General features: G+C 40.7%; 1 protein-coding gene across 2 annotated transcripts in view; it reads left to right on the plus strand.

Annotated features, from left to right (window-relative positions):
* Window positions 1–9,158, plus strand: part of doc2b (double C2-like domains, beta) — a 127,580-nt gene extending 118,422 nt beyond the window's left edge. For both annotated transcript variants that reach the window (XM_058628170.1, XM_058628171.1), the window contains 3 exons: window positions 473–554; window positions 3,313–3,409; window positions 3,811–9,158. In XM_058628170.1, coding sequence (XP_058484153.1) covers window positions 473–554; window positions 3,313–3,409; window positions 3,811–3,944 — 313 coding nt within the window. In that variant the 3' untranslated portion in view covers window positions 3,945–9,158. The remainder of the gene's footprint in view (window positions 1–472; window positions 555–3,312; window positions 3,410–3,810) is intronic.
* Window positions 9,159–10,894: the final 1,736 nt, after the last annotated feature.

A 10,894-nucleotide genomic window follows, 5' to 3' on the forward strand; every position in this document is an offset into this window, starting at 1 on the left:
AGCACAGTGAGGCTGAACGCAGGGCAGCACCACAGCGCCCTCTGGAGGCCAGAACAATATAACATCTGAGGAAAAGCTGATGGTTATAATAAACAATTCACACAGTGAGTCATCATCATGTCTGTGAGGGTTTTATTAAATGATGATTGCTTTTTATTTAACATTTATGTGATTTATATATACTATATATGTCTTTGTGTGTGTCTGTGCTTGTATTTGTTAGGAACTTTTTTTTTCTTATTTGCTAGTCCTCATGGAGACCAAAACCTGGTCCTAATGAGGAGCTGGTTAGTTTAGGACTAAATTTAGGTTAAGGTCAGAGTTAGTCATTGACTAGTTATTGTTAAGGTTTGTGATGAGGCTTCACAAACCTGTGTGTGTACAGTATCTATTTCAAATTTAGCACATCAGCTGTTTATTTTTTATTTCCTTTGCGATTCAGTCTGTAACTCGTGTGGTTTTCCTCCTGCAGGTACCTGAAGCCAGACGAGAACAAAAAGTCAAAGCACAAGACTGCTGTGAAGAAGAAGACGCTCAATCCAGAGTTCAACGAGGTACAGACGGCCACTTTTGCTTTTTGCCTCGGCTTCTTTTGTTGCAGCTGTTGCTGTTGTTAACCTGGTGCTTTGATTTTGTGCTGCCTCCAAAACCACACACACACACACACACACACACAGACGCACACATTTCATCCCAATATGGCAGACGCAGAATTGCAGAATAAATTGCAGAATATTTCACTTATTGTAAAGTCGTAGTCGGATAAAAGATTGCCCCTAAAACATTAACATCTGCACAATGCTCCACATTATCTGACATCTGATGCCAGATAATGTGGACCATTATCTGACATGTTTACCCTCAAAAAAGACACTACAAGTTATTATTAGTGTTATTATTTTTACTTTAACTGAGCAGTGGTCATATCATGTCAGCAAATAGTATATTGCTGTGATGATCCAGTATTTACACGTATAAATAATGTTTTTTACTGTATAAATCGTGTAAATCAACAGATTCCTGTTATAGGAATAGCTATAAAAATAATTTAGCAATAAAGCACACAAAAAAATCACAGTATTATATTGTTTATTATTACATTATAAAGTCTGTGAAGTCGAGAACATAATAAGATAGATAGATAGATAGATAGATAGATAGATAGATAAGCAGGTGTAGATTATGTCAGGTGAGCATTTAGTTAAATGGTTTAAAATCTGTTTTTTCTTGTGTTTGTCTGTCCCAGCCTGAGCCATGTTTATTCCTCACATAACCACACTGACCTATTACTTCAAAGCTGCGCCAATCAATATTTTACATTGACAAAGGTGGCAAATTGCCACGTTTAATGACTTGACACACCCACCTAATTGCCAGATACATGGACAGTCATGAATATTTAACACGACGCAAATAAAAGTTTTGATTCAGAGCCTTTACAGCTGCACTAATCAATATTTTTTTCACACGGTGACAAACCCACATGATTGCGAGAGAGTAATAAGCTGGAATTATCAACCACTCCACACTTCCTCTCAACACTGGAGCATCTTTAGCTGCCAGAGCAGCTGAGGCTCCCAGCTGAAAACACCTCCATGACTGAATTCATTGGTTGTAAATGCAGTTGAAATCAGTTTTTCGGGTCCATGAATATGTTTTTTTGAAGAGGGTAAAACACAAAGCAAGCCCCTCAGGACAACATGGCCGGAAACGATCCTCCTGTACACGAGTGGACGTCACCGGTCACACACACACACAGAGACCACAGGCTTGACATTTCCTCTGACATTTTTTGCAGCCCATCTTCCTCCGTCACCCCGCGACCTCTCTGTGAGAGACGAGCAGCGAGGTCGTCCCTCATATTGAGACACCGGTTTCACCGCAGCCTCGGCTGAACCACACATTTTTAATATGCAGAGAACACAAAAAAACGTTGCTCACGCTGCTGCCAAACGGTGCTTGTCTCATTTAGTGAACAGTGTCCTCTATTGATTACGCTGTCATTCTGCTGCACAATAAAAGGTGCGTGTGGAGTTTATGTTAGTGTCTCAAACTAATAGGATTGGATGAATGTTTGAGAAGGAGAGAGAGATAAAAACCTGCATATTGATTGAAAAACTAATTAAAACTCACTGGGACGCGCAGAATGATGTGAATAAATCACACCGAGATATAAAATAATTTCATTTATGTCCAGGTTTATAATTATAAACAATAAAACCATTTTTTTAGTTAGTTTATTTGAGCTGTAGTGTGTAACTTTTCTATATAAACATTCAAACAGTGTTATATGAGTTTACAGAATGCTGATGAAGCTAATTCAGCTCCAATTTTCTGTTTTCATGGACACATAACAGCTACGCTAGTAAAGCGAGACGGCAGTATACTTTTTGTTAATTATCAGGTTAATCTGAAACATGAGGAGCCAAAGAAGATCCTTCACTGCGACAGTTAATTGATATCGCTCTGCAGACACGTCGGGTAAGGACGCCGTTTTGGCCAACGTCAGGATCACAATCACAAACCCTTGGTGCGATAGAGGCGGGCTTAACGCGATGGCACCAGACAAGTGATGCCACGTACTTGCCAGCAGTGTGTGTGGACACCCAGAGCTCTACGACACAAGTTGCTCTATGTACTTGGACAAAAACAAAAAGGAGAGAGTGTGGCAAATGGCCAGCGGAGAAGCTGAAGATGCTGACGGTCTGGGCTCGGGTGGGGCTGGAAAATTTGTGTTTGGTGTGAACGCAGCAACACACTCGCTCTAAAATTAGATTTTTTTGTCAAATTAAGACAGAAGGTCTCAACTTGTTTTCTGTGTCTGATGAACTCAGACTTCACATGTAAATTTAGCCTTTTTTTGTGTGTCAAATGCTTTCCAACAGTAAAAAATGCTCTGTATTTGGTTGTGTGTTTTGCTACTGCAGATGTCACTTCAATTGACACTTCAATTTTGATTGTAATTATGCAAATATGGCACTGAACAGATCAGTATCCCATCAATTTTATTAGTGCAGCCCAAATGCACAGTTTATAACATGCAAAGGATTTAACCTTTGTAACGGCATCACTTACAACTTCCACTAAAATATTAGCCAGCTTCTTAACTTCCTGTCATTTAAGGGGAAACTTGGACCTTAACATTAGTGATTAAAAACACTTAAAACTCTTGGTAAGTTCTGCAGACACCGACTGTAGAACATCTCTGCATTGTTGATCGTCGGACTGCGTGACTGAAAAACAGGAAGTGACGCTGCATGTAGTAAATCGACGCTGGAAAGCTGATTTCTCTCTTCCTCTTTTTCTGTGCAGGAGTTCTCTTATGACATAAAATATGCAGACCTCACCAAAAAGACTTTGGAAGTGACCGTGTGGGACTACGACATTGGAAAGTCCAATGATTTTATAGGTGAGTCCGCGTGGACCTGCTCCACCTTCAAATGGCTTCACTAAGGTCACATCCACACTAAAAACATCCAGTTTTCCTCATCCAGACAAGCTTTTCATCTCCTTATTATTCAGGTGCTGGTGTAAACAGGATGTTTGTGAAAATAACTACTGTTGTGGATCCACAAGAGTAGCGAGTTGACCAGCACCATGTCAGATTTTGCTCTCACTGGACGATATGTGACATGATTTATCATCTATTTTCCTTCTAAATGTGAACATAATTCACAAAATTTCCAGGATAATGTGGAAGACGGGCATATTCAAAGCAGAATTGATGTGTTTTTAAACAAAACAAAAACGCAGTAGTGTGGATGTAGCCTGAGCTCCTCTCTCTCTCTCTCTCTCTTCGCTGTCTTCCAGGTGGTGTATCTCTGGGTATCAATGCAAACGGAGAGAGGCTCAAACACTGGTTTGACTGCCTCAAAAACAAGGACAAGAAAATTGAGCGCTGGCACACGCTGACCAACGAATTACCCGGTTCTTTAAATGACTGAGGACCCGCCACATCCTGTCCCATTTCCAACCACTTGGCCACCATTTTCTCCCTCGGCTGTACCGCGTAGGACTCGTCCATCAGGATCTTCATCTCTGGATTATTCCCACAGCGACCTGTGACTCGTCTCTCTGGGGATTATTCCCCTTTAACAGGGCTCAACTAAAGAAAAGAAACCACCTAAATTCTCCCACTTGTACAGGCTGCTCATGTATTTTTCTTGTTTCAGTGAAGACCGTCCGTCGATGAATTCTTTGAATAATCATTTCTCAATTTGCTCCTCCACAGCAGTCTTTCACAGCACAAAATAACGTCTTCATGCGGTCATCTCTGAGGGTTTAAGGTGAGCGTCAAACAAAGGATGTAGCAAAACGTCGTTTAAACGGAATCCCACGTAATATGTCGTGTTGTAGGAGGAGCATCTGAACACATGAGCTCAAACTCATATTTGATGAACGGTCATCGTTTTACTTTCAGTCGAGTTGACCGCGTGAGAATGGCGCATTGAGCAGTGGTTCCCAAAGGCTGGGTTGGGACCCACATATGGGTCGCGGGAGATCATTTTTGGGTCATTTGCAGAATTTTCCCAACCATTTTGTTTTAATGAATTTACCAAACCTCTCACGGAAATGATTCGTTTACCCATTCAAAATGATATTAGCTGTCACAGAAATGTCGCTAAATAAGTAAATTATGCAGAAATTAGCTCTTTTTGCGATTTGGGTCTTGGTTGTTTGCCATCTTTAAAGAAAAGTGGGTCCTCATATTAAAAAAAAGTTTTGGAAACACTGCCATAGAGAAACACGACCATCCTCAAAAAGACTGGGAGACGGCTTCGTCCATCACTGTGCAGATATGAATGTTCTTTCTAACTAACAAACGGGATTCCTGTCCATTGAGAACAAAAGTAAAACTGACACTAATGACGCTTTTCCACGACATGGCTCCGGCACGACTCGGCACGGCGCGGTTATTTTGCGTTTCCATCAGTGATAGTACCTGGTACCTGGTACTTTTTTTAGTACCTGCTCTGTCGAGGTTCCAAGCGAGCTGAGCCCGTACTACAACGTCACATCATCAGACTGCCAGCCACTGATTGGTCAGAGAGTGTCGTCACTGGAAGAGTCGTGAGTACCATGTCCGACACAAGAATCAAAGTGAACAATGCCGAACTGTCGATCAGTTATAAACACTTAAACATCCCCGAAAACCTGCTTTAATCTCCAGCATTGAGCAAAGAAAATGTCTAAAATGTCGATATTTAACAGAGGAGTCTGGTGTATTTAGCGACAGCACTGTGTCAGACAGTGCAGGAAGTACTGAACCAAATCCTTTTTTAAATTAGCTGATTCTAATGATTCAGTTACACCCAAAACAACTGCTTTACAAGTCACTAGTTTGTGTTTTTGTGTCGCGTAGAAAACAACGCCACGGCAGTTTCATGCAGCCGTGCTGTGATGACCCCGCCCACATTGAGGAGGTACTATAGTAATAGAAAACCAATCAAACTGTGTTGAGCCGTGTTGCGCCATGCCGTGCCGTGCCATGCCGTGCCGTGCCGTGCCGAGGCGAGTCGAGTCGAGTCGAGTCGTGCCGGGACCATGTTGTGGAAAAGCAGCAAAATGGGAACAAAAGTAAAAGTTTTGTGCGAGTAATGCGCGAGTAATCCACAAAACTTAAATTTAAATATCCCTTTATTCTCCACAGCTTTGTGGCTTGATTTTATCAGAAGTACAAGAATGAGCAACAACATTAAAACGCGTGAGTTTTAAGGATATTGCAGTAGATTTGGTCAGAGTGACACTGACACTGCAAAAAAAATTAGAACAGACATAATGTAGTAATATCAGCCTGTGGACGTAAATAAGCAGGTTTCATATGCACCTGATCATTCTGATAATGTGTGTATGGTGGAAACGCTCACAGGAACCACACGGCCTTGATTCCCCTGCTGACAGGAAATCACCACAGAGTTGGGGCAGCTTTTACGGCTCATTGTTTACACTCAGTCATTTTTCAGCTGTAATGTGGACGGAAATATTCCTGCTGTGCCTCAGAAGGGGCAAAAAAAAAAAAAAATGCAGAAAGTTTACATGAAATATCCTTTAAAAAAAAAAATGAAAGAAATCCGACTAATATTAGCATGCATTGTTTACAACAGTCACTCTTGCTGAAGTTCAAGTTTGCTGCGGACAAAAAGACTGGTACGACGTGAGAACCGAAGATTTTTTTTTTTTAAATATATTATCTGTGTACGTAAAAACTGTTGCTTAATACGTTTGTTTTATTTCTGTCGTAAGCGGCTCCACTTTCAGTGTGCAGTATCAAACAGAATGTACATGTTTAACCTCTAACTATTCCACAGTGAATCCTCTGAGAATGTGCACCTCAGTGCTCTGTGTGTTGTTGATAGTTTACGTCAAATCCCCTCCAAAAAAAAACACATCCAGGACATGGAAATGGAGCCCAGGAGCAAACTACAGGTGATTTGTCGCTCACGTCACACACGAGATTTCCTCTAATCCTTTTATTTGTTTTCATTCTCATGTTTTAACCAACCTGAGACCATTTGTAGTCTTGAAACAGGACTGAAAAACATGTAATCCTGTGTTGACCTTGTGGACCTGATAGGCTGGGACGCATGCCATGTATTTGAGTTTGATTCTGCAGTATAACCTTTTCTGCATGTCCCCCCCCCCCCCCCCTCGCCTGACCTTGTAAACACAGAAACAATTGTACCGATATAATTCAGGATTTCTGTCCAGCTTTGTGTCACGACGTCATGTCCGTGCATGTCGGCTCTGTCAGTGTGGCTGACTGATTTTATGACTGAAATCACGTAAACGCACTAAAAATTCAGCAGTTAATGTGAAGTGAATGTTACAAACAGCCTGACTAACTTTGTTAACCCACACTTTTGTTGTTTTGTGACATCATGTCCCTCTAACTATTGATGGCCGTTCAGATGTATTGTCTTTAAAAGGGAGACGTGTGACAAGACCATTCGCAAATGTCAGCTACACAAATTTACTGCAAACTGACCCGTTTTCTGAGTGCGTTTTCAGAGAATGTGAAGAGAACACATCGATGTAGTGAAGTGAAATACAATAAGCTGGTGTCAACATGGGGCAGTGAGTGCAGTGCATGCTGGGAGTTGTTGTCGTTCACCTACATGGGCCAACATTACATTTTTCTGCCTTTCTTGGCGAAGAAGGCACTTGCTTCAAATATTATTTCACATTTCCTCTACATGGATGACCCAGTTTAATAGACATTCATATCTTTCCAACGGTGAAATATGCCTTTAATGTTGTGTTCTGTCGTCCGGCAAAAATAGAACACCTATCGCTTATTTTTCTGTTCGGTGCGACAGACTGACCTGAACAACGACGGAGCCTGTATGCATCATGAAAAATGAAAAATGTAAGCGTTGTGAGAGAACAAAAGTATTTCCCTCTGTCTACAGACTCTGATCAATTCTATAATTTGTCACTTAAAACTTTCGGTAACTGAATATAGAACATCTTGGGCTGAAATTGTCTGGCTGACGCATTGAAAACCAGGAAGTGACCGTGCACATAGTCAATTTAAAAATGGTTCACAAGATGAGTCAGTTTCAGTGTCCGCCTTTTGTCGCATTCACAGCGTCACAATTGTTTCTGAAAGCTCCAGTTTGACACGCTGTGTTCCCCAAACAAATTTACTGAATTTTCCCAACCTTTTAGTTGAGATTTTTTTGTATCTGTTTTAAGTAACATAACATACAATTAAGTTTTACTGAATTTACTAAACATCTCTTGGAATTAAAAGTGTAAATTATCATGATTTGTACTGGGATCTGGGTCTTGGCTGTCTGCCATTATTGAAAAGTGAATTTCCTGTTGATTGTAAATTAATATATCAGAAAAGATTTCCAACACATTATTTTTTTCATCACCTTGATGTTACCACAGGACAGACACGTCAAACTCACATCGGGCCTGAGATACAGTTATAGCTGGCCCGCAATCATACTACAAATCCCATAATGCACTGCAGTACCTGTGAGCTCCAACCAGTTTGTTTGTATTTGAAATATTCTCAATTTGCTTGAAGGTAATGTTAATGAACGATATTTAAAATTCTATTTATTATATAGAGAGATGAAATGTTGTTCAAATGTTCATATCTCTGGTTAAATCATGGTAAGTTTTAGACAGTTATATATAAATAAATAAATAAATAAATAAATGTTAATCCAGTTTGGCCTGCAACTGAGATCATGTTTTAAATTTCGGTCCCTTCTGTGATTGAGTCTGACGTCCCTGCCGTCGCGAGTTCACGTTTGAATTTATAGTTTTTTGTGTTTGAATGTGTCCTCAGGTGAGTGAGTGGAGTCTGAGTAATGTGACATGACTGCGTTGTCATCTTGGCGCACAGGGTTTCCTTCGGTTGCTTAGCAACAACAAGTGAGACGGGAGCGCGACACGTCAAAAATGTAATCAACAGGTTTACAGACACTACATCTCAAACGGCCCTTTGTTTCCCCACCTCTCATCACATCACATTCATTTTACAGTAAATGTGATTTATTATGAAATGTTAAATTCATCACACCAGGCCTCGCATGTCGTCTTCAGCCACAAAGCAGCTGTGAAAGCACGTCTTCATCTCAGTATTCTCCTCCACACAGTAGTGATCCCCCTCTTCTCTCTCTCTCTCTCTCTCTCTCTCTGTGGAATATGTAATGAAAACAACCGATATGTGATTTTGATTTTGTAACAATGTCTGCCTTTGTATGCAAAAAGCTCCACATTATGAAAACAAATGGGATAAAAAAAACAAAAAAAACACACAAAAACAAACATATCTGCATGCATATGTTGTTGGTTTTGTCATGAGATGACTTTGCCTAATGTTTGATACTGTTTTCTGTACAAAAGAAAGAAAAAGCGTCAATATACACGCGTGTGGAAGCTCTGAGATTATTATGCTACAAGTCCGTCTTTTCTTCTGGAGAACATTTTTGTACCTTTGAACACTAACCGCGTCGGCTGTTTGGCTGCTGTATCTGGAAGCGTGACTTGATGTAAACTAAACTCTCTCTCTTTGTTTTCTTGTTTTCTTCCCCCCTGTTTTCAACACTCAGGCACTTGTTTGCATTTCTCTGGTTTGTTGAATGTATGACTATGAGTTATGTTGTCCCAAATTATATTTTAGTCCTATGCCAAATGGACAGTTTTTATTGTTGCCTTTCCTTCTTTCTATTACTCTGTTTTTCTAACAAGTATCACCTGAAAAAATACCGAGCTCTTGAAGTAGCAACATTATCACCAACGTTAAAATACAGTGGTGTAAATCCAGACTTTTGACAGGAGGCAGCTCCTCAGCTCCTCAGCTCCACTGCGATCTAGCCCTGAACAATTAATTGATTATATATACAGTAAATATTAAAGATAAAGATATTTCTTCAAGCCAAAAATTTGATTTTTAGATTAAATATATACACATCTTATTCTCCAGACTTTGATTCTCACAGATCTGCACAAATATCACACACTAATCATTTTAAAAAATGAAAATGAGAATAACGATGTTAAAGTGACCGTGCTATTTAATTCAAAAATAATCGCAATTAAACATTTATTCAAAATTCCTCTGTACTACCAGAGGAAGCTTGCGTACCACTCGTGGCCACACGCACCACAGGTTGTACAACACATAAATTGGACGATATGTGGGACAACGTTGTTTCTTCGCCGGCTGTTTTCATCATAAAAAAGAAGATGGTGCATATTTGCTGTCAAAAACCGGAGATTCAACATTTATCCAGAGAGAGGGTGGAGGTGAATCACACAGAGACTGATGAAAGTGTCCATCTCAGTGTTTCCCAATCACTGGTCCTGGGGCACTTCACTGCCGCTGCTCCATCGCACCTGTTTCTAATAAGTGGGTCGTCATCAGGCTCTTACAGTCCTTGATAACGAGCTGAACCTTTGAATCAGGTGTGCTGGAGCCGGACTGTGAAGTCCAACGAGGAGCAGGACTGAGAAACACTGGCGTATAAACGAGTCTAAACGGGCCTTTGGGCTGCCAACATATAGAAACTGAGTCACTTCAGTCTGAAGAAGAGTTATGAAACGTCTTCAACTTCACTCGAGCAAGTCCAGTCACCTTCAGCAACCTCCTGAAGAACACCAGAGCTGACCACGTGGAAACAAAGTTAAAGTGACCTGGGAGCAGCTTGTTGTAAGTACATATTGTCATTCACAGTCATTTTAAACACAGTTGATGTATCTGTTGTTGTCGTTCTTGTGTAACCTGTAGGTTGAGGTCACAGGCTGTGGTATTTTGTGTTCTTTGAGAGCGAGTGTGCAAAGTCCACTCAGCCGTGAACAATGGTGTTTGCACAGATCACGGCTGCGTGCGCTGGTGGAGGGAGCTCCTTCTGAGACTCACTGCGTCCTGCCAAGACCGTGGTCGTCCTCGTGATTCCAACGCGGTCACGAGGAGGAGATTAGAGCTGACCCGTCCTCCATTTTACATGTCTCTGTGTCTCTGTGTCTTTGCCACAGAGACTCCGAAACACAGCATTTAAAAAGACTTTTTTTCTTTTTTCCTCCCCTTAATTTCTAATGTGGAATTATCTCAGACTCACAAATTCATTTCATTAAATCCCAGATTGGCACATGGCTGCTGATAATCCTTGAACTGAGGCCAAAATGTCTGACACACAGCATCCCATTATGTTATTTATGGAAAGTGTCTGATGACTCACTCTCACAGGTGAACTCTCTGTTCTATCTGTGCTGGATAAACGGTGACAAGCACTGAACAGAATCTCTGTTAATTAGCAGCTGTTCAAAATAATAATAATAAAAAAAACAAAATAATAACTCACTGATATTTTTAACTATATTTACGTTCCCCCGACTGTGACTTTCGTGTCAAAACCTCTCTGCACACCATGTG

This window comes from Solea solea, chromosome 4, assembly GCF_958295425.1.
Source record: "Solea solea chromosome 4, fSolSol10.1, whole genome shotgun sequence".
Lineage (NCBI taxonomy): Eukaryota > Metazoa > Chordata > Actinopteri > Pleuronectiformes > Soleidae > Solea > Solea solea.